General features: G+C 40.9%; 1 protein-coding gene across 1 annotated transcript in view; it reads right to left on the bottom strand.

Moving 5' to 3' along the window:
* Positions 1-494: 494 nt before the first annotated feature.
* The window catches only part of SERPINB5 (serpin family B member 5), a 28,229-nt gene continuing 3,463 nt past the window's right edge, over positions 495-25,260 (bottom strand). The window contains exons 2-7 of the mRNA XM_018564671.1: positions 19,407-19,577; positions 17,779-17,910; positions 16,749-16,866; positions 13,007-13,149; positions 7,952-8,119; positions 495-949 (exon numbers count right to left, since the gene is read on the bottom strand). Coding sequence (XP_018420173.1) covers positions 536-949; positions 7,952-8,119; positions 13,007-13,149; positions 16,749-16,866; positions 17,779-17,910; positions 19,407-19,574 — 1,143 coding nt within the window. The 5' untranslated portion in view covers positions 19,575-19,577 and the 3' untranslated portion in view covers positions 495-535. The remainder of the gene's footprint in view (positions 950-7,951; positions 8,120-13,006; positions 13,150-16,748; positions 16,867-17,778; positions 17,911-19,406; positions 19,578-25,260) is intronic.

Raw genomic sequence — 25,260 nt, 5'->3', positions numbered from 1 at the left:
ATTGTTCTTCAATTAGATTGTTCTCATTCATTTTAATAGCTTTCATCAGCAATAATTACCACAACAAAAATGGACACACTTAAAGGATTGTGTATGGCAATTTATTTAAAAATACCAGGTTAAATTACAAGATTATTTATTATATTGACACATAACTAATCATGTCTTTTTGGGGTTTAATATCTGTAGAAGAATTACGTCTGCACTAATTTACAGTTTTAGTATTGTATACAAGAATGCTTTTTGCACCTTTATTAAATCCACAGGTTAGTAATTTGAAGCTAATACATTAAAGCAGAACACCACACAAAATGGATTGCTATATCTCCGACCCTAGGAATCAGGGCTCCATCCTCAGCTGAAAGCCGAGTATGGCCTACCAGAGGTATGTGTTGAGAGTAGGGGGATATCTTCCCTACAGAATTTTTAAGACACAGTTGGATATCAGACTGATTCCCACTCTATCCATGATGGGAAAAATACTGTAAATTTGGTGGATTTCTGCTTTATACAAACCTTTGGTTAGATGTGAACTTTAAGAGGAGGTGCAGTCCTGGCTAGGGCCACGGTACCTGCCACAAAGGAAAATACTTTGAGTTTTGTTGTGTCTAACAATAAAAATAAAAGGGCTGTTAACGACGCATTCTGTTTTTGGCATCAGGTGTCTTCCTTTTGACACATCTGGTGTTTCATAGCCATCCTCATTTATCTCAATAGCTGCCTTACATATTGCCTGGGATAGTGATAATCCTTTACTCTCTGACATGCCAGAAAAATCAGCCGCCTCTTCATTGAAGGCATCCTTTATCCCCAGGCTATTTAGTGTGTCCTTCAAGTCATAACAGCTTTCAATCTTGAAGGTAGGCAAAGACAACTTTACTTTGCTGTTGGCCAACATACTGGGATTGGTCCAGTTGGCATAGTTCTCATATGTTAGTTCCTTTTCCAGCTAAAACAGCAAATAAAGAAATTTGTTACAGCATTAAACCATCATGTCAATTTATTCTTAAATACATAATTTCTCCAAATCTACTAAGATTACTTAGGTATTCTCTTAAAATCCCGCTATGAAAGTTGTTGTTTAGGCACTTATTGTTATGAGGTGACAACTGCCCTGATCATGCATTGTCACTATGCCATATGCGCCCCCATGAGCCATGCCAACACAGATTACACAGGCATACTCTACCTTTTTTATTATTAGAAAGCTAGTCCAGAACAATGATGTGGAGTCAGTGCTGGAGCACGTGTAAACAGTGGGAGATGGGTGTGCTAGAGAGCTGCAGTACATAGGTGAGGCCAAATATGGGTGTGACAGAATAGTAATTAGAATAACAATATATGCAGATTCTAAATTAAAGTATATTAAAAGTATTACTTTTGTGTGCGCAACCTCTAACTAAATAATTTAACAACATGTTACTATGTCCTTAGAGTGCACATGACATTCAATGTGCCATTATGCGTGTCCTATAGCCATATGCCAAGGAGGCCCAGAAGAAAGTGACTGCTCCCACAAGGCACACGTTGTAGCTAAATTCACTTACAGTTTACATGTAACCCTACTAGGGGTCGACAGAATATCAAATCTATCGATTATTGTGGCAAATATTTACACATTTTTAAATAATCAGTATCTGTCTTAAATTTGCTGATATTGCCGATAAGTGCCGACAGTGAAGGGGAGCAATTGCAATTTGAAATAGCCAATAGCAGGCTGGCTTTTGCTCCCCCACTGCCTGCTGTTTACATTCAGCTGTCAGCTGCAGAATCTTGTTGTCGGCAGATGAACACATAGCGCGGTCAAAGATGACTTGGCTATTAATTCACCTGCCACTGAAAGATTTAGCAGCCGGATGTAAACAGAATATTGACACCCGATATGGGTTATCGGCCTAAAAGGTGGCCCAAGATCTGTATCTATTCTTAAAAAAATATTCTGGTCGATTGCTAAACCCTACTGTCCCAGAACCCTTCTTTTGCAGTCAATGTTACGAAATACATTGCATTATGTGTTCCTTTTCATACAGCATCCCTAAAAATAATTTTTTTAAACATTTTTTTCTACCTTTTAGATGTGTTTGGGTAGCAGGCCTTAGCAAGCTTCTCTCTCAGTTCCAGGTGATGAATAACTCTGTCAGTCCCCATAGCAATACAGTGGTACCTCGGTTCACAAACTTAATTCCTTCCACGATTCTGGTCGCGGACCAAATTGGTCGCGAACCGAATCAAACTGTGATCGGACCTCGAACTCGACTAGAGGAAGACATGACCATGTGTCAGGACAGGGAAGATGGCTGCGGTTGTGTTCGTCACACGATGCGGAGTTTGCGAACGGAAACAAAATTTTGCCGCACTTATCGAATTGTCCGCGAACAGAAGCCTTCATGAATCGAGGTACCACTGTACTAGGGACAGGCTGAGCTTTCTCTCATTAACATACAATGCTTCTAGATATTTAACCCTTAGTTAGGACCGACAGTGCCCAAATCTAGTTTACAACTGATAATGAAATCTGCCAGCACAGTAAGACAGGGTTATGATGTTAACATTAAGCTACCCAGACCTTCTTGTATTCTGGAGCAAAGCTCAGTACCCAGAACAACTTTTCTTTCAATACAGAGCATGTTTTTTACAAGCAGCAATAAAAAAAAAAAAAAAAGTTATACTATATTGAATGAGAACATGCAGCACATTTAAAATAGGTGTTATTCCAATCTGGCTGCAAAAGAGGAAATACACTTTAATCCCCTGCCACCCCTACTCCCAGAAATGCAGTTTCTCTACTTCTGACTAACTGCATTCGGAGTGCATTGAATGTTGCGGCGCTTACTGCGTTTGTTATACCATTAATTGACCATAACAGACTTTGACCATAACAGACATGAGAAATTCTCACTATACTGTGCTTTGAACAGGCTTTGTAATGGGGGAACATTTTTTTTATCTGCTGGTGCCGCCGTCGGCTTCCCAAGCTCCACTGTCCCCTGTGTGAGCCCGGGACCGGCGCAGCGGGTCTCCCCTGACGGATCGGAGAGAGCTCTCCTCAGATAAATGGACCCGGAAATTATGTGCATTACGTCACTTCCGGAGTCACTGTACACATTCACTGGCTTCTGGAGCCAGAAGAAGAAGCTGGTGAAGCAGATCTCTGCTTCATCAGCTTCTTTGGAGTCCCTAGGTGACATTAGGCATCTGAAAGACCTCTGATGTCTCCATAAAGAGGACCTGTCACATCATATTTGCTATTACATAAGGGGCATGTTGGCCCCCTTTGTGATAGCAATAAAGTTGAGTGTAAAAAAAAAAAATTAAAAATCAAAGTAACAGATTAAAAAAAAAATGCAAAAAAATGTTTTTTAAGTCCCCCGCCCCCCATGTGCATGCACAGACAACGCAAACAGGTGTCGGATGCGCCTACGTGCAAAACCAAAATTGCGCCACACATGTTAGATATTGTCGCAAGCGTTGGAGGGAGAGCAATAATTCTAGGCCCATCAAGCACTGTTAACACTAAACTGATGAGCAGTAAAAGTGTTTAAAGCATTGCCTATGGGAAATTTTGGTTATTGTAGTTTTTTTGTGGTTTCACGAACACACGCTTGACATGTTTGGTATCTATTCACCCGGCGTGACCCCGTCTTTTATATTTTATCAAAACATTGGGTATTACATTCTGTTTCTGTGCACTAAATTTCATTTAAGTGTATTTTATCCTAAACATACTTGTTTGATAAACATTTTGCAAATACTGTGCGACATAAAAAAATGCAACAAGCATCTTTTCATTCTACAGGTCCTCTGCTTTCAGAAAATATATCATTGTTTGTGGTTTTGAAGCTGTTTTATAGCCAAAAATGCAGATTTTATCATTTGTGTGCAAATGTAAGAAATTTTACGGGCAGGAAGTGGTTAAAACAGCCTTCTATAATACAGGGAACTACAAGTTCAAGTTGAACTGCCTACTTGTAGTTTTCTAGTAATACAATGCCATTATAGAACATGGAATAGAATTTGTTCTCACAGCTGGAGAAAGCTCTTGCAGGAGGCTGCGTGGGGCACAGCGGCCAGGAACATCCAGGCGAGGATACAGTCTATGAACCCATCGCACTCAAAACCGCTGTTCCTTATAAAAGACGGGTGCTGCGGCAGTCGACGGATGGCAACCGTCTATAATCACAGGTTAACATAGACACCGGCACTCCAAGTAATGAATCAATGGCGTCCGTTTATTGACGCATGAAACATAGCACAATGCATTAAAAAGCTCTGTACTATCAGACGGCTACTGCTGGGTCCTCGTGGCCGAGGCCCCAGTGCTGGCCCATTATTTGCCTGCATCTCTGCCTGGTGTTCGCTGCATGGCCCGCCAGCCCCCCGGTTGTAATGCCACTACCGGGGCCCCTTCTTCCTTCCTAACCCCCCCCCAAGTGGTGGAACGCCAGGGCCCGGTCGCACATGCGACCGCTGCGACCCTGGTAGTCCCGCCACTGAACCAGACAATAAAGGAAATTCTGTTGTTGCTTCTCCATTTTGGATTTTTTTTAAAACTTTTTTTGAGTAATTAAAAAAAAAATTCTGGGCGTGGAGTACTCAGATCAGCCCAGTGCTTGGTGTGGTATCTTTAAAGGCAGGGGCACATTTTTACAAATGTAAAAAGAAAGATTAAAGCAAAAGAACAATCTCATATCAGTTGTATATTACAGTATACAGTATATTGCTATACCACTATCTATGTGCTTCGGTCCCAAATTAAACAGGGTGTTGTGCTCCTCCTATAGATATTTTGAAGGGGTTGTACACCTAGGGGTTCATTTATAAAAGTTGTGCCATTCCCACTGCACTAGTTCCCCTAGATGACGAGTACAGGAATTTCCCCCTAAAGTATAACTAAAGCCGAAAGGGTTCAAACCCCTGTCAGTTTTCTGTCTGTATCCCTGCTAGAAAGATTCACAGCGAGGAATTTATCAAAACTGTAGCAGGCAAAATCGGGAGCAGTTGCCCTGGGCAACCAATCAACTTCTCCAGTTTGTTCAGTTAAGATTTGAAAATGAAAGATGGAAGGTGATTGGTTGCAGTGTACAGCTACTCCAGATTTTGATAAATTCCCCTCACTATGTTTTCTTGACACTGAAGAAGGTAGGGAAGGCAAATCTTCCAATGGGGATACTTGTTCTTCAGATGACAACTGTCTAAGAGGGGGTTTCCCTAATTTTGTAGATAGTTCCTCTTCCTGCTATGTCTATGGGACAGGAAGTAAAGATAATTCTCTCCAATTGACATAGACAGCAAAATAAAAAAACAAAAAAACCTGATAGGGGTTTAACCATTCCTCGCTTTATCCTGAAAAATTGAATTTCTCCGCCTAATGTGGCCCGATTGGGTTTCGTGCCCGGTTTTCTTGAGTTATTTAGTTGTTTTTATGGATTCATGTGAATCTGTGACCAGGCTATGGGCATTCAACTGTTTACAAATTCTTAATAAGGCTTTAGAGCTGGTTCGCACCATAGCGTTGTGCTTAAGGCACAGTACGTGCGTGTTTAGCTCATGCTATCTCACAATATCTCTGCAAGGCAACTCATACTGAAGAAAAGTTGACAGGACAGCAGATACTGCAGCCCACACTTCCCGGTGGGCTGCAGTACAGTGGGATGCAGTGAAGAAACAAAATGCATGCACTACTTTTTTTCACCACCGCGCACATTATTGCAGTACCACGCACACTGCACTGTACACCTGCCAGGAGATGCATTAGGGTGCCATTGAAATTAATGTCATTGCAATTCATCAGCGCACCTGACGCGCGGTACATTGCCTTGTGCAATAGCATACACTAAAGGCACAGGCACTGTGCCATTAGTGCAACACTTTGGTGTAAACCAGTCGTTTCTGATTTTTGTTGCAGCAGGCACTGTGGAGAAACTCATTGTGAAAGTTCATACAAAAGCATTTAAGATATTAATGCTATTCTCTCAGTACCTTAGCTCACTCTGCTCATTCTTTCCAGGGCATCTGCTCTGTGTTTACATTAGAAATGAGAAGGCTGGGAGGCTGCTAACTCACTGCTGGGAGGGCAGGATAAGCTGAGATGCTGGGAGAAGAACTTCAGTGCTTCTGCTGTAACATTTAAGGATGAATTTCCTGCAGCTACAGAGGTCAGAAAGGGCTAATTTTAAAGTTTATTTACTGCCTATTATGGATATGATAAATACTTGTCCATAGCCTGGTTACAGATTCACTTTAAAGCCTATGTCTGGGAAACAAAAACCCTCCCCTGGCAGGGCGGCTACCCTCAGGCTGCAAGGGTTAACTGATCATTTAAGCCTAGTGGACTGGAATTATGCAGTTTTACTTACCTGATCCCCGCTCCCCCAGTGGACTTTCCCTCAGTGTCCTCACAACTAATGCAGGTCTGTGGGCCTTGCAGTAATCTTTTTGAGTGGCTATGGTCAGCAGACATTGAAGGTCCAATGATGGGGCTTTTAAAATGATTAGCCCCTTACTATAAAATGGAGGCCAAAGAGAAGCCATAACATCAGTAAATTGTAAGCTGATGTACAGAAAACATAGGGAAAGCTGGCAAACTGCATTGGAAGAAATTAGGGTCTTAGTTAGGAAACTGTACTTTAATTCTGTAGCTCTTTGGGCAGAATCTATGTTATTATTATTATGAGCTCTTTTGTCTTTCATTTTATTTTGTGCTTGATTTGAGGTCAGTGGTCACTTTTATCTGCTGTCCTGTCCAATGCAAACTTTAAAAATATTGGGTTTGTGTTTCAGGGATGGTATTTTGGTGTCTTTTTGTATCTTATATTGATAGGGTCTTTATTTTAGGTTACACTTTTTTTCAGGGCTGCTAGTTTGGAGTTTTCTTTTCTTTTGTGCCTTTTATCCCTGATTTAAACTTTTCTGTTTCTGGACAGTCTTACACTGCTGTATCCATTGCAGTATCTTATTTTTTTGCCTCAGCCTGTGCCCTAGTACAATTGGGCCTAGCCTTGTTATTTAAAATTGACTGCTGTTTTCCAATTTTACACTGCTGTATCCTCTGAAGTCTCTTAATTTTTGCAGTAAAACATCTGCCTGTACTCTTTCCCTCTAGTGCATTTTGGCCAATTATCCCTCATTAAAAATATCCTGCTGCTGGCCAATTCTGCACTGCTGTATCATCTGGGATCTCTTCATTCTTAATAAGAGCTTGACCAACACTGCGCAGCAGCAGGTCAGTTTTGTATCAGTGACAACAAAGACAACCACAGCAACCTAGTGGCCAAAATCTTTCAGTCAAAATGGACCATATGATGACAAACAGACATTTATCAGATTGGAGTGCTGCTGCTTTGTAAAACAAAAACAAAGAAAAATCCACAGCCAAAGATGTGCTCCCATATTGTACACTTTCACTAAGACTGTGAAAATCCTACTATTCCTTAACACCACGTAAAGCTGTTAGGCATCCCCCAAGCATTCTTTTTAAAGTATTTGTGTATTTTCTGCCATTAAACCCACATGAAAATACCTTCTCCTGCTGTATAGTATATACAGTATGTAATTATTTTATTTATTTATTTATTTATTTATTTAATTGCATTGATAAATGTCAGTGTACAGCTTTCCAAGCCTTTTTTTAGATTAGTTACCTATTAGCCCTAAAAATGTCCAGAGCTTAAACATGAGATTCACTCTCCTTTAACAGGATTAACTTCTATGTTTGGGTTTGACAAATATCGAACAAGATTCACTGAACTTCTGGTGAATCCAACCTGGGCATATTTGCCAATCACTATACATATATAATATCTAGACTTATAGGTAGGATTTAGAGAGAGATGTTTGGTATCTGTGGCCTTTGAATTGTACAATAAGCAGTCAGTTGCACCATGTATATAACCTCTGAGTAGTGTAGTCAATCATCTAAATCAGTAAAAATTAACAGTAATAATACTAATACCTTTTCAAGTCCTGTACATTCATCTTCCATTGTTTTGGGCAGTAAAATAAGCATACTCATTTGTTTCCCTTCAAAAGGAATTTCCACGACTGACAAGTTTGACTCTTTCACAAATCGAAAACCAAGTTGTGCTTCCTGATGCATCATTTGTACAGGCTTAGTCTCAGTCTAAAAAAAGAGACCACACATGATCTATATTAGAATTTATATTATTTCATACTCTAATCTGCTTTTCCTTGTTAAATATGACAGCTATTGTACCAAACAAGCATAATAGGTATCATTCTGAAAATTCGCCTCCAGAAACATGCCTATCTCCAGGAAAAAAACTACCTTGGCTGTGGGCCTCTTCCTGCACTGCAAGGGTTAAATTCACATTTAAAGTGACACTAAACAGAGGAGTTAAACCTTAAAATGCATCTAAGCACCCTAAATATTACCAAAAATGTAGCTTATTTGTGTATCACTTTGGCTGTATATCCTCAATAGGGCTGCAGCTAACGATTATTTTCATAATCAATTCGTTTGCCGATTATTAAGTTCGATTAATCGGATAAAAAAAAAAAGGCTCCAGTGATGGACTTCTAGTTTGTATTGAGATTGTAGTCCATCACGGGAGCAAGCTTGGTGCGATGGAAGTAAAGAAAAGAGTGTGGTGTGCAATATAGCACATTATACAGCGGCGCAGTGCAGAATACCAGCAGCTATAGAGGAATGTAGCAATAGTACATTATAATATAATGTACTATTGCTGGGATTTGTAGTCCTCTGTAGCTGGTGTTATTCTGCATTGCGCTGTATATAATGTATTATTGCTGGGATTTGTAGTCCTCCATAGCTGGTGGTATTCTCCATTGCGCTGTATAATGCGCAATGCAGATTGCCACTGACCAGCTATAGAGAAACTACAAATCCCAGCAATAATACATTATACAGCACAATGGAGAATACCAGCAGCTATAGAGGAACAACAAATCCCAGCAATAATACATTATACAGGCTGTTTAATGTATCATTGCTGGGATTTGTTGTTCCTCTATAGCTGCTGGTGTTCTACAGTGCGCCGCTTTTTGTGCGGTAGTTGGGTACGCGGCCATGTGCGCGGTGGGCATGGCGTCCTCAGCGTGCATAGCGTAACTCGTGCATGGAGCCGCGAACAGGCGGGCGTGAGTGGGAAATTTACATTTTAGCCGACGAATCGATGATGGAAAATGCTGACAACGTTTTCCATCGTCAATTTTAATCGACTTAATCTAATAATTGATGCAGCTCTACAGAATACCAATGTATAATACAGCGGCACACTGCTGAATACCAGCAGCTATAGAGGAACAACAGATCCCAGCAATAATACATTATACAGGGTGTTTAATGTATTATTGCTGGGACTTGGTGTTCCTCTATAGCTGCTGGTGTTCTGCAGTGTGCCGCTGTATTATACAATGCAGAACACCATGCACAATACAATGCAATGCAGAAAACCAATGTATTATACACCGGCACACTGCAGAACATTAGCAGCTATAGAGGAACAACAAATCCCAGCAATAATACATTATACAGGGTGTTTAATGTACTATTGTGTGCCGCTTTAAAAAAAACAAAAAAACAAAAACAGGAAACATTAAAAAGCTCCCGGCCGATCTCGACTTACCTTGAATGACGGTGTTGTCGGCGGGCAGCGGCGAGTTGGGAAGCTTACCGGGAGGAGAGGGCCAGACGCATGTTCTCAGCGTGTGCGGTGGGCGTGGCGTAAGCGGCATCGCGTGAACGGGTTTACCGGCGTAGGCGTGGCGCGAGCGGCTTAACCAACGTGGGCGTGGCGTAAGCGACGAGCGGGAAATTTGAATTTTAGTCGACGACAACGTTTTCCATCGTCGATTTTAATCGACTTAATCGAATAATTGTTGCAGCTCTAATCCTCAAATCATCTCTGAATTGGTGCTGACACTGTCCTTCCTGCTGGAGGGTGGCTGCTTTTGTTCTCCATGATCCTTGTGTGTGTTGTAAAGTAGCCACCGCTCCAAGCTCGCCGCTGTGATTTACTACAATATTAATACAAATTAGTAAACTAAAGGAGTTATTCACAAAGCTGCCCAAGGCAGCCGAATGAATAACCCAGCCGAAGTGAAGTGAGCCGAACGCTGTTCTGATATCAGCCGTACATGCTCTGCATGTTCGGCTGACCTGAAGTGCAGAAGGTCTTCGACTCAGCTGATCCAACATCTGGATCGGCTGAGCTGAAGCTCCGGTAGCTCACTCGCTGCTGTTCGCCCCTATTGTCATAGGGACCGTAGTAAGTGAATAGCCGAAAGCCGCCGAGTGGCATTCAGTTTAGCTATTCTGCTCGGTACCTCCACCCAACTGTTTCCTATTGGCCGCCACCTGCTGGAGTCTTCTAGCAGGTCCTGGCCAATGAACAACAACTGGGCGGAGCCAGCCGTGACGGTACGGTTGTTATTGTTTAATACCAGGTCATTTGGGAACACTGATCTATCATTACAACTGGGGTGAACGGCTGGCCCTTCAATCTGTCATTACAACTGGGTGGAGCCAGCTTTGAGATCACGGCTGGCTCCGCCCAGCTGTCATTTGCGGGGCGAACAGCCGGCCCTTTGGCAGGCCGTTCTCCTTGCTTCATCTGTCATTTCGGCTCGGTCGAGCCGAAGCATATGCCTTTGGCTCGGCTGAGCCGCTCGGCCACCTTCGGCTGCTGTTCGACTGAACCGAAGTAGCCACCCTCCAAAAGGAAGGACAGTGTCAGCATGAATTCAGAGATGATTTGAGGATATACAGCCAAAGTGACACACAAATAAGATACATTTTTGTTAATCGTTAAGGTTCTTGGTTGCATTTTTAAGGTTTAACGCCTCTGTTTAGTGTCACTTTAAACGTGAATGTAACCCTTTCACAGGGGCCTTGAGGCCCATTATATCAAGAAAGTTCACTACTATTGCTCTAAATAAATCATGTATTCAATTAAAGGTTTTGCTGCTATCAATATTTTCTACTATATTAAAAAAAACAACAACAACTGTACTGTATTTACATATTAAAATTCCTATAAGGAAGATGGCTGTTACTATAGTAATAAAAAAATACCAAATGCAATAATAAGATTTTAAAACATACACTGAGGAAGGACATTATTATGACCACCTGACGTTTGTAGACAAATTAGCTATAATTAGCTATAATTTCGCGCTGAAGCTGCTAGAGGGCCAGACCATTATAAATAGGGAAGCAGGTTGTTTACCACGACAGTAGAAGTGATTTTTTTCTGAAGATATGGGTAAACAACATGATTTAACAGCCTTTGAACGTGGGATGATTGTTGGTGCGAGCCATGGAGCGAGTATCAGCAAAACAGCAGAATTCGTTAAATGTTCAACAGCAGCTGTTGTTAACCCTTTCGCTGCCAAAACCCTCCGGAACATTTTTCAAATCAGCTGGCCAAGCCATTTTTGCATTTTTTGCAATTTTTTTCCTATTGATTTGATGACTAGTCAATGTTAGGGCAGAACGGAGAGTGGCAAGACTGGTACAAGACAACAGAAGGGCAACAGTGCATCAAATTACTGCAGATCTTAATCAGGGATCCTCTCAAATGATCTCTGAACGCACTCTTCGCCGTACACTGCATCGTATTGGATATGGAAGCCAAAGGCCTGTTCGAACACTTTTGCTATCTGCAGTTAACAAGATAAAACGTCTCCAATTCGCACAGGACACAAGGATTGGACAGTCGAGCATTGGAAAAAAGTCATGTGGCCCGATGAATCACGTTTCCAGTTGCATCATGCAGATGGCAGAGTGCACCCCACATTCATGAGTACAACCCTTCAAGCTGGTGGGGGCAGTGTTATGGTTTGGGGCATGTTTTCCTGCCATGATTTGGGCCCTTTAATTCGTGTGAAACAACATCTGAATAGCACAACATACCAAAGTATCGTTGCTGATCAAGTTCATCCTATCATGTTGATGGCGTATCCCAATGGAGGTGGCTTTTCCCAACAAGACAATGCGCCATGCCACGGTGCTCATATTATGCAGGAGTTGTTTCAAGAACATGAGGAGAATTTACCTTGCTTAGGTGGCCCCCACAATCACCAGATCTCAATCCAATTGAGCATTTGTGGGACAAAGTTGAAATAGCCATCAGGCAGCTGGTTCCACAACCATCAAATCTCACAGAACTGGACAGTGCTATTCATTAGGCATGGTGTCAGATTCCTCGCATCACCTTTCAACATCTCGTGGAGTCAATGCCAAGAAGAATCGCCGCAGTACTGAAGGCAAAAGGTGGCCCAACGAAGTACTGATGGGGTGGTTATAATAATCTGGCCACTCAGTGTATATACAATAATTATGGCTATTTTCATCTAGTTCATAGCAAATCCGATAGAGGGCAGTATCGTGTTGCTGATTTCTTCTTCATTTCCTCAGAAAATATGCATTATTTTTAGAGTGGGGCATTAGCCAGGTGTACTATATATTATAATATAAAAATAAACAATGGAATGATGTGCATTTTATGCTAAATAAAAAAGTTTTGTTCTAAAAAAAACACAAATTTAACTAATGCTAAATAATAAAAAAAATGTTTTTGTTTTTTTGCAAACATCAAATCAAACCTCTTCATAAACATTTGATACTCGATTTTATGCAAATTTTACACATAACGGGCCTCATTTACTAAAGCAAAGTGGAGTGAAGCTACACTTGCTTCAACTATCCATTCAACTGCAGGAAAATGTATTTTGTTTTATACCCCTACACATGATTGGATAGCCTAGGTGAACACCAGTACACCTTCACTTTAGTAAATCAACTTCAAACTGCATTACACAATTCTCCATATAAAGTGATAACCAGCAAGAATGAAAGGTTTACAAGTGAACTTGAAAGGACCATGAAAAAGAAACTCTACATTTTGTCCTGCGTGCAACATCCAGATTAAAGTGGCAGCTACATTATTTGCAGCTATAGTGATATTGTTTTTATTATCACTGCCTATTTCCCAAGAATGTCCTTCTCATACAAAGAAGCTCATACCTTGCTAATATGAAACTCTGCCTCTTTTGTTTCAGATTCATTGTACTTATACAACCAGCATCCTTTTAAATATGAAGCTCCAAGCAAAACCATATTGGTATTCTCATTTAAGGAATCCTCATCCAATACTGTCTCCATGTGACCTGCAAAATGAAACATATATAGATTGTTACTTGTTTTTTTCCTGAATTGAAATCCATGCAAATTTTCGCCAATTCGTACATTCGGATGCATCCGAGTTCCCAAATGACAGAAATAACGAATCCGAATGTTTGATAACGAAATTTGGATACAAACTAATTTAATTCGGAACGAAACACAACAAGCGGGAGATCTGTCATTTACAGCTCATAGGCTTTTTACTTTGTTGATATTCTTGACTGTAACCCAAATTAAAACAAAGTAACGGCATATTGTTACAAAATTTAAATAATGAAAGAAGCTGAGAGATCTGTTCCTGCAAAAGCACTCTCCCAGTGCCGAGGGCATGTGGCCTGGTATCGCAGGGAGGGGGGGGGCACTTGCTCGCCCCCCTTTCCTGCCCTGCCAGGCCTGTGCTTGGAATCAAGGGTCTGGTACGGAATTTTAGGGGGTCCCCATGTTCCCCCCCCCCTTAAAATTCCATTGTAGACGTTATGGGCCTGGTATGACTTTGAGGGGGAACCCCACGCTTTTTTTTTCTTTTTTTTCAAAATGGGGTCCTTCCGAACTAGGGTTGAAACCTTTTCTTCAAGCGAAACCCAAACACTCTAATGGCACGCTGACATTTTTGGGGAGAATGAGTTGTGGCTTAGTCATGTGTAAATAGCGCCGCCCATTCATATGTAAATATAACAGTTTAAACTATTTTCAGTGGGGAGCCAGTAGTCCCATCTTGACTTTGGTTGCCCCTGTCTGCCTGACATCTTGTGTACGGGTTTCTGCTGCCATAAAACCCGGACACAGCATTCAAATCCCGGACATCAGGGTGAATCCTGGACAGGTGGCAACCCTACTCCTAACATTCCAACCAGAACTATAGGGTCTGGTATTGTTTGGGAGCAGGAACCAGACACTTTTTTTTTCTTGTTAAATGTAATTTTTTTCTTTACAAATGTTATTTTTTGCTGCAGTAGGTTCTATACATTGTACAGATCCGCCACTTTACAGGCAGTTTAAAGGGACCCCCCGGGCATGATATTTAAAGGAATTTTTAATTTGTATTGTTTCACTTTAAGTGATGTTAAAATCACTGCTCCTTTAAAAACTGTATTTTTATTTTTTTCTCTTCCACTGGTTGCTGGTAAATAAAGAAGCCATTGCAACTCTTGTATCAAAAAACAAACCTTACGACAGAGAGGGGAATTTATCCACTGGAGCTGACAAAAATTGTAACAGTTGCCCAGGGCAACCAATCAGCTTCTCTCATCAGTTTGAATATATATATATATATATAAATGGGTAAGCCGTATTAGTCCAGTAGACAAGACGTAAAAAAAACAAAAACGCAGTATTGCAGTGTGCAATGATACCTTTCTTCTTGGACTAACAAAATATATAAAAGACAAGCTTTCGAGAGTGAACCTCTCTTCTTATTGCTTCTGACCTGAAGAAGAGAGGTTCACTCTCGAAAACTTGTCTTTTATATATTTTGTTAGTCCAATAAGAAAGGTATCATTGCACACTGCAGTACTGCGTTTTTGTTTTTTTTAACGTCTTATATATATACATGTATACACGTGTTCCATGATTCCATGAAATTTCCTTGCTACTAAATATTCTACGGTCCCCTGTTAGTGGTATTATAACAAAGTGGAAGCAACTGGGAACAACAGTACCTCAGCCACAAAGTGGTAGGCCACATAAAATGACAGAGGGGGGTCAGTGCATGCTCAAGTGCACAGTGCGCAGAAGTCGCCAAATGTCTGCAGAGTCAATAGCTACAGACCTCCAAACTTTGTGTGGCCTTCAGACTGGCACCACAACAGTGCGTACAGAGCTTCATGGAATGGGTTTCCATGGCCGAGTAGCTACATCCAAGCCTTACATCACCAAGTGCAATAAAAAGCGTTGGATGCAGTGATGTAAAGCACGCCGCCACTGGACTCTAGAGAAGTGGAGACATGTTCTCTGGAGTGACGAATCATGCTTCTCTGTCTGGCAATCCAATGGATGTATCTGGGTTTGGGGGTTGCCAGGAGAATGGTACTTGCCTGGCTGCATTGTGCCAAGTGTAAAGTTTGTTGGAGGGGGGATTATGGTGTGGAGTGTTTCAGGGGTTGGGCTTGGCCCTTAAGATCCAGTGAAGGGAACTCTTAAGGCATCAGCATACCAAGACATTTTAGACAATTTCATACTCCCAACTTTGTGGGAACATGTAACAATCTATGCTACGCGTTTCGAGGCTCTGCCTCTTTGTCAAGCCTAAGTGGAAAATGCAATAGATGCAATAGAGCATTCCCCACTTAGGCTTGACAAAGAGGCAGAGCCTCGAAACGCGTAGCCGCCGGCATTGGACACTGCCCCTGTCCATCTCCTTCCATCCCCTTCGTTTTTTTGACACCCTCGAGACACGCTCGTATTGACTCCTTGGGTTCCCGAACAGTCCGGCATTTGACTTCGCCGTATATCCACACAGCCGCGGCTCAGCCTGGCCAGCTGAGACCACGGTGTTCAAACGATCACCCCTGACAGCTATCAGACTGCTCTCCGGCATCTCTAGATGAGCTGACACGCCATATGCCGACATCAGTAACGTGAGTGGGTTTCTACAGTAGTGGCGCTTTTTCATTCTTGTGATTTTAATAGGGTAATGAAAGGCAGGCAGAAGAATGTCACCTTGCCTGGGGATTAAAAAAAGGCCTTCACGGGGGTACAGGGACCAGGACTGCCTAGTCTTCACCATAGCCATAGGAGCTATGGCTTGACAGACAGTCATGAACAGGTTAGAGCATATTCAACACTCAAGAACAGACAGAAATGTAACAAAGAACAAAAGGATATACATGCAAACAGGAACAGAAGATAAAGCCAATGTAGACAAACTGGATTTCAAGCAGGAGCCAGTACAGACAGACACACAGGATGAGCAGCATCACAAGCATAGGTCAATACAGACAAACAAGTTTACCAGTACAAGCCAATGCAGACAAACAAAATCACACGCATAAGCCAATATACAGACAAACAAACAGGATCAGAAGTAAAAGCAAATACAGATAGACAAACTGTATCAGAAGCATCAATCAATACAGACAGACAGGATCACAAGCAAAAGTAAATTCAGACAGACAGACAGACAGGTTTAGAAATAGAAGCCAATGTAGATAGACCAACAGGAAGATAAGCAGAAGCCAATACAGACAGACAGGATCACAAATAGAAGCCACTGCAACTAAACAGATAGGGGTTGATTAACTAAAGGCAAATAGGATATTCACTTTGCAAGAGAACTTGCACTTTACAAGGGAATTTTCCCATTGTTTACTGAATGTGGTGAAATTTCACTTTGCAAAAAATACCCAATCACATGCAAGGAAACAAAAAAATATATATTTTTGCTTGCACATGATGGAGTCAGCAGAGCTTTGCCTCATTCACTAAGCTAAGGGAAAATTCCCTTGCAAAGTGAAAATTCCCTTGCAAAGTGAACAGTCTATTTGTCTTTAGTAAATCAACCCCATAGGATCAGAAGCAGAACAGACACACGCAGACAAACCAGATCAAATCCTTAGTAATAACAAATTTAAGTTTGGCTACTTACCATCAGTCAGGTCTTTTACTGATGCATTTATTTGGTTTCGAGCCTCTTCTGCTCGACTTTTAATGTCAATTGATTCCAGTTCTGATGGATAGGGCTTCTTGGTTGAATTTAGGAACTCCTACAAATAATTTTAAATTGGTATTACTGCATTTCAATAACACTAGTGATAAAAGTGAGATTAAACCTTTAGGGTTTTTTAAATTTTATGAATAGGAGGCCCACACTTCCACAAATCCTCTATTCTTTTTATTTAAAAATGTTCAATTTCTTGTTCTCTAGTTGGTCTCTGCATCGATCCTCCTCCCGCCCCCTGCAGGGTGCCTCCATCAGCTAGCTGTCTGCTGTGGAGGCACCTGTGCGTGTGCATTCCCAGCCGTGCCCACAAGTTGCTGTGTGCATCCATAGACACACACAGCTTGCAGCCCCTGCCCCTACAGTCATACTTTGACTGACAGCAGAAGGAGCCTTTGGCTCCTCTTCCCTCAGTATCCTCCCCTGCAACTAGGAATTTCGGGGAACTGAAGACAGCTTCGGAGACCAGTAACGGTAAAAGTGGTGTTCACAGGTAAGTGTGGGGGGGACAGAAAAAGATACTGTCCGTTTTTTACCCCAATGAAGAGAATGCAAGCGGATTCGCCTGTCAGTTTTTTTAGGCAGACCTTATCAGAAGTGCAATGTTAGTCTATAGGCAGCTCGATGTAAACGGACGCGCGTCCATCTAGAGTCCATCTAGGTACCAAAGAAAACAAAAACCCATAAAACAGTTCCATTTTGGCGTATTGAAGGTAATCGGATCCGACTTACATCTGACTGCCCATAGACCTATGGCTTTTTTAGTTCAGTTTTTAACTTCATCGCAAGATGGAGAAAAAAACTGAACGGACATGCATGTCACAAGAGTAAAATCTGTTCCATACTGTTCATTTCAACAGGAAATCTGTTCATTGGTCCCCTGCTGTTTGGAACGGACGATGATCATGTGAAAGCGGCCTTAGCTGCAAAGACTTGTACACAGAACACAGACAGATACCTTAGTACATTTGTGACTACTGTCAACATAAAGCTTCTTTACAACTTTAAGGGGGGAACACAATCTGGAAATGTCTGCCGTCAGTGTTTGAAATCCAAAATCATAATCGTTGACCTTTTCGAAGTGAAGAACCTAGTAAAAAGAAGAGATTGTGTTACAATTAAGAATGCATGATTGCATCAATAAAGATAATTATTGCTTCTCATCAAAACAATCCTAACAATATTTATTTTCCATTTACTGAAATGTGTCACAAAATATTTATTATTATTTTAATTATCAGCAGGGTAAGGCACCACAAACAGTCGCTACAAGTGTGGTGGAAGTTAGCGCCTATACTAATTTGATCTCTTGTGGCATTGGTGAGGATCAGCTTGTCATGTATTTTTAATCTTTAGAAATATAAAGTTTATTCATTGAGCTTAAAGGCATTTTCTACATTTTGCACAAAAAAGAATCATAAATGTATCCATACCGATGAAAGAACAAAAGTGTGCATTTATTCATATTTTGCATTGGAGCCTGCAAAGCATTGCACCCTCTATCATTGTATCGTGGATGCAATGCTCAGACTCCTTCAGACTGTTCCTCTAACACCAGGTCCTTACCAAGGTGTGGTGATATGCGAGCTGTGGGAAGAAAATCCCTGTAATTCAGGTAACTGGGATGTGGGAGTTGCGCAGATTGAGGGTGAGGGGCTAAGGAATGCTGCCATGTTTCATGTTACACCCTAAATATGGGTGTAACATGAGATCTGGTGATCACAAAGCTCGACTTCACCTTTACAGTATATGTAAAACCAACATTTTTTGTAAAACTTCCGTCAGGCTATTATTGTATCCTCTTTGGGAATATTAACCCTCTGAAGCTGTCCTGGTGACCAACCATGGTTTCCAAAACAGAAAAAAATAGAAAATCCAATATTTACAATTTATCAAAAGAAAAAAAATGAGAGGACATTTTTGCCCATTTGGGGCAAAAAAACAATGCTTGTTAAAGCTTCCCCCTTGACCCACTGATATTCACCTCTTCAGTGATCCCCTGTTGCTCTTTCCTCTGTCACAGCCAGAGCCAAAATAGATATTGTCAGAACCTAAAGGAAGTGGTGATGTCACCAGTGCTCAAGCCTAGTGATTAGCTGCTAGGACTGAGTACCTTATCATAGAAGATCACATGCTGCTCTATACCTCAAAGTATGAGGTATTTGTGCTGCTTGAAACGGACAAAGAAGTGGGGGAGATCACTGGAGAGGTTAGTATCAGTGGTTCCAAAAGGGTGACTTCACTTAGAAATTCTAATTTTGCCCTGAATTGACAGGTGACAGTGTCTCTTTAATTATATACATCTGTTTAGATGACAACTATTCAAGAGAAGAGTTCCTTTCACTTCTTGTTGTGCCTTCAGGACAGGAAGTAAAGGAAATCTCCTCAATGGGACACAGACAGCAAAAGTAAATTCTCTCTCTGCTCCTTTCAATGTATTTGCATGCTATAATTGCCATTTACATTGGAGTATAAGACCACAAATGCTTACATACAGGAACTCATTCTCTGCAGCCTACTTAAGCAGGCCCTGATAACAATGCAATGTAGTAGACAATTAGGAATAAACATGAAGCTATCACTTACCTTTTCTATTTCTGTTGATGTGTTACCTTTGGCTCCCTTAAAAGTTAAAGTCAAAGCAGAAGAAATACAAAGCGGGGAGAAGATGAAATTATCAGTCTTGCTTTTTTCACAGAACATTTTTAGAATGTCTACGGCCAAAGACACGTTTGCCAAACGGAAACCCTCCATTATCTAGAAAACAAAAACAAGAAATGAAAAGCATAAAAAGGAGTGTAGAGCCAAAGGAAATCTCACCACTCCAATTCCTTAGCCGCCTTCAGGAATCCCCAGGTGCTGGTCTAATAGGTGAGTCTCCACCTTGGAATATAGTAGTATACGAACAGACCGCACTATCCAGAGAATTCCAATACTTCAGACTTTCATTAAAATCACATCATATCGAGTAAAACAGTGAATTAAAGTGTATAAAGCAGCAAATACTAGCACCGCAAACCCCCAACCAGCTTTAACCTCATTTCACCAATAGGCTTATTCATAGAGGTGAATCTCTATGAATAAGCCTTCGGGTTAAACATGTGAGAGGTTGTAGCTGGTTGGGGGTTTGTGGTGCTGGTATTTGCTGCTTTATACACTTTAATTCACATGAAAAGGAGTGTTATATAATATACACATACTGTACATACTTGCCAACTTTCCACGATTTCAAACCTACTCCCTGTCCCAGCTACCTATTTCCTGGGTCACTTTATGGACTGCAAGCAAAAATAGCTTGCCTTCTGTTTGTATTTGCCAAGCGTATTAATCATTCTTTGACAAGCCTGTCATCATGTTGACCCAGCTTCTGTAATCTTTTTTTCAAAGACTTATATTTGATCAAACAAGCAATACACAGCAGGAAAACCCATGGGCTTCTCTTCTTGAATACTTTTCAAGAAATGCCATACTAACATTTTGTATTTCGTGATCCTCCACTCATCTGGCTGTTAATAGACAGATTGGAAAACCTATTGGAAATGGATGTTTCCAAATGATTTGTAGTATTCACTTGAAATAATAACACTTCATCGATGTCTGCTTTGCACATCGCTCAAAAGAATCATGCATGCTTATGCCACAGTCAACAGAATGATTATATGGGGGTTTTTTTTATCTCCTAACCTCTGGCTCATGTCTATGGATAGCATTGGGTTGGATACAGACTGTTAGGATGACTGATATTTTTAACGTAAAAGTGCAATGCAACAAACATCGCCCACACACCACAACATACCTGCGTTTTAGCACATTACCAGGCACAGATGTGATCCATCTGTGAATTATCGTGCACTGAAACAAAAAAGTTGCAGGTGTGTTAAATGGTCTGCTGTGACAGCACACATCATAATGTGTGTGTGTTAACGCACCACAAAAGTCTGAATCGAGCAGTCAAGACATCTATGTACATTCTATACTTTCTTGGACACTCTACTCTACAGTGCTGTCACACAGTTAAACATTCCTATTCTTATGAATGGAGAGGGGAAAAGGGAGGAGGTGAGGCAGGCCACATATATCAAATCAGTCTGTAGGTAGCTAGCTCTAGGCAAAGCTAGACATCAGGGCCATCGTTTACAGGGTAAATCAAACATATATCAATTGGCAAATAAAAAAATACTGTTATCATGGTGTACCCAGCACTATGAATAAGGACTACATTACAGCAAGTATATCTATCTATCTATCTATCTATCTATCTATCTATCTATCTATCTATCTGTCATCTATCCTCCCACACATCTACAAGAACACAAATTTTTCTGTTCTGTAGCTTTGACACACCCATGTGAGTAACAGAATATTCCCTGCAGACATAATGAAAACAAACTGCCTGTCTGCTTTGCAACACCGACTACTGTGTGAAACTTGTACTAGTTTTCTTTGAAATAAAATTTGCCATACATCGTTTCTTGGTTTCATATATAATATCTGGGAGTAGTAGAGTCTTGTAGTGTGTTAACCATGGATTACTGCAGAAAGTTTGGAGTTTAAGGGTTCATTCATACCAGCGGGTACGCATTAAGGTACACATAACTTGCGTGCGCTGGTGTATGTTGTTAAAACGCATTGCAATGCTTGTTTTTTTTACTTTTCTTAAACTATTTAATTCAATGCATAGCAGCATGTTGTGATGCAATATAGCACTTCAGAATGTGCTGCATAAAAATGCAACACACCAATACAGTGCTTTGAAGCAATAGGACATAGGGCAAATTGCCTTGTCTGTGCTTTGGGTTGCATTCAGCAACACCACCCAACACAGCCAGATGGGAGTGGTGTTAACAAGGACCTAGTGATTGGGAATAGTGAGCTTTTAGGAACCATTGGGTTCCTTCTACAAGGTTTGTACAATTTATGAATTGCTTGGTGAATGCTGTGGTCATTCATTGGTCCACATTGGTGCATTTAAGTGTTTGTCTTATATCAAATTTCTAGTTAAAGCTTGAAATGTCTCATCAAATCAGAAAGACTAATATAAAATTGAAGTATATCTAAGACCAAATCATTTTATTTTTACAGATGCGGGTATTAATAACCTTAACTTATGAATATAAATTGTAAAAGGACCATAAAAAAGTCTCGCAAATTTAGATAACATGATTTTGTTTTCATGCTTCCTATTTCAAGGTTGCCGTTTAGGAATAGAGTTTGCTGCACAGCCTCAAGTTGTTGTATATATGTGATGTAGTCATGTGATATGAGGACAAGATTTTTTTTTTAATCACTCAGTAGGCATGGCATAAGGAGGTTTTATTCTTTCCACACAGTCTCTGTGGACACTGGGGGAGGTAGAGATGCTCCAAAATTATTGGAAGGTTTTCTGTACCGTTCAAGCTTCAAGTCTCTGGTAACATATCAGCAGCCACTTAGACTCCTGTAACAAGCTGAAATTAGGCACTGGATTGAAATTATCAATGGATCAATCAGATTGTGATAAGGCACAGTGGCTCTGGTGAAGCTGCTGTCAACAAAAGCGAGGTGTCCAAAAATAGGGGGCCCAGATTTACAGATTCACTTGTAGAAATTCCAATGACAAAGGCAGACGTAGGTCTGAAGTCCAAAAGCTTTGAATATTTGATCACAATCAGACATAACAATACAGCCAACACATTTCAGAGGTTCAAAGATCTCCCCCTCTTTAGGGCTTAAGTATAATGGAAAAATGTCCGGACTTAAAAGTGGCACAATCATTTTTTGCTGCATGAGAAATCGGATATGACAAATATCAGTGGATCAATGGATCAGCAATAACATAGTACCCTGTAAATTATAGTAATAATTACTTCTTCTGTTACAGTGGTCATTTAGTCTCCACTAAAATAGTAACACATTAAAATGGTTGCTCCTATTCTCCTATACCATGGTAGAGGTCACTTAGTTCCCCTTACTATATGGCCAGTATAGTATGACAAAACAATGGTCACTCAATCTCCTTTAGGCCCAATTAACACTTGAAAATAGGGCCGAATTGCTGAGTCTCACAAATTAGCCTCATGAGACTCATGTAATCAGCTGTGGATGTGAGGCTTGTCATTGTACTTTGTGATCTCTGCTCTTTGCATGTTACATACTCATGTCCTCTGTGCTCTCTCTGTTACAGACTTTTCCTTTAGGGCTCAGCATACGTTTTGCCTTATCTCTCAAGTATGGCAGCAACCTAGGACCTCTGCATTCCACCATTGCTTTTATAGTTGCTTTTAAATACTGCTTTGAAGGCGGGAATGTTTTTATTAGGGATGCAAAGATACCAATACTAATATCGGTATTGGCGCCGATACCGAGTATTTGGGCGAGTACTCGTACTCGCCCAAATGCTCCGATACCTTTCCCGATACTAGAACCTCCGGTCAGAGGAAGATTTCTTCTCTGACTGGCAGTGCCGCGAGGAAAGATGGAGCGGGAAAGCTGGCTCCATGATGTTTGGCTAGCTTGATGCTGATTGGCCGGGAAGCCGGCTTCCCAGCCAATCAGTGTCGAGCCGGGCAAACAAATCTTATAATATATATATAGAAAATGAACTGCGCCAATAAGCAAGCTAACAGCTACAAGGCACTGGAATGTACACCCACTGTAAGTGTGTATACGTAAAAATGAATAACTAAATGTGCCGAGCTACAACAATGATCAGATATAAAGAGTATAAAAAAACAGTGACTCAAACAAATGTCAGTGAAAAAAATCAATCAGGTGTAAAGTCTTTAAATCTTCATAAATCTGCAAAAATGTCCAAATATAGCAATAGTGATGAATATTTCTTGTTCCTTCACCAAATGCACCACACCAGATATAGGGGTGCTCACCTTATTGATAGACCCCAGCAAGAGGTCAAACCAGGGAATTCCCTTCTTAACCAGGGGAGGGGGCCCTCAGCTCCAATCGCTCACAGATGTCCTCCAATAGTGTAATCAGACCCGCAAACAGATCTGTGCAACACTTCTTAAATAGGAAAGCAATAGCCTCCAATCTTTATCGATCTATAGGCCTCCTCAGTATAAGGTATCAATGCCAGGATCGTGTTGACCGAAAAAAGAAAGCAAACACCATAGCGCGTACCATCCAAACAGTGTATGATTTATTAAAAGAAAATTACTTGCATAAAAGCAGTGGTAACATAGCATGGACTCTCTCTTAAGAGTAGGTGCAAGAGTTTCAAATGACTGCGGCCATCAGTCGTAGAGATCAATGTAACGTCAAATGCTCCGCCCTATGCGCATTACGTCCAGCGTGACTTCATCAGGGATCAAGCCCTCCTGGCTTCCTGATTGCCCGGGAAGACGGTTCTATGCTACCGGAAGTGCCGGTATCGGTACTCTGTATCGACGAGTACCGAAAAATATAAGTATCGGTACTCGTACTCGATACCGAAAAACCGGTATCGGTGAATCCCTAGTTTTTATGTCAGTTAAACTGTGCATTATGGAAGCTTAAATTCTGTAAGAAGGACTCCTGATTAAAGCACACTATGAATACAGAAGATTTCAGCAGCCGTCGTAATAATAATGGTGGAGTTGGAGATTTGTCCAAATCTCTGATGCATAAATATGCATCAGATAAAATTCCACTGCCCCCCTCCTCCTCCCCATTTTTCTTCTCTGCCACCTCACCTTCATCCTTCTCTCCCTTTCCTATGTCCTGATTGGGCTGCCTCACCATGTGATTCTACTCAATTCTTACTAAGCCTTGTGTTACTTGATTTAATCTTGGTCAAGACCTTTTATATTCTCGTACTTTAATGTTTTTGTTAAAACACATACATACCTACTGTATGTGAAAACTTTAAAGTTGGACAGTAAACTGCTCATTACATACCTGGATTATTGTTCATAACTGTTATACATGTTAATATGGTATTTGCAAAACTGACAGTTTATACGGAATTTTTACATTGTTTTGGCCTGTTTTCACAGCTTAAGCCTACTGTGGGAGGGTCATTTGGAACTGTTTGCACCTTCCCCCCCTTCCCACCATTCTTTACTGGTAAGGATTGCTACAAAGTAAAAAAAAAATGCCTTGACTTCCATTTGAGGACACTGAAGATGTGTTCCCTTACTGTTGTATGTGTTACCTAACAAAAGATGTATCCATCTGTCATGCTGATTCAATAAACTTTAATCTAAGCATTATAATTCCTCCACCCTAAAAACAACAGTGCATGCATTTTTCATTGATGCTTCATTATCTTTCTTGCCTAAGGCAGGAAACAGAGCAGAGGAAGTTGGTATTGTTACATCTCCAGATGATGGCAAGTAGGGATGTTCAGATACCCAGTACTGTACTTAGTACAAGTACAGATACTTTTACAGCTTCAAGACTAGACTAGAGAAAATCTCAAAAGTTAGGAGGTGTAATTTTTAAGGAGCATACAGGGGGGGGGGGG

Source organism: Nanorana parkeri, unplaced genomic scaffold, assembly GCF_000935625.1.
Source record: "Nanorana parkeri isolate BGI_ZX_2015 unplaced genomic scaffold, ASM93562v1 scaffold771, whole genome shotgun sequence".
Classification (NCBI taxonomy): domain Eukaryota; kingdom Metazoa; phylum Chordata; class Amphibia; order Anura; family Dicroglossidae; genus Nanorana; species Nanorana parkeri.
This window is presented reverse-complemented; position numbering and strand designations above follow the sequence as displayed.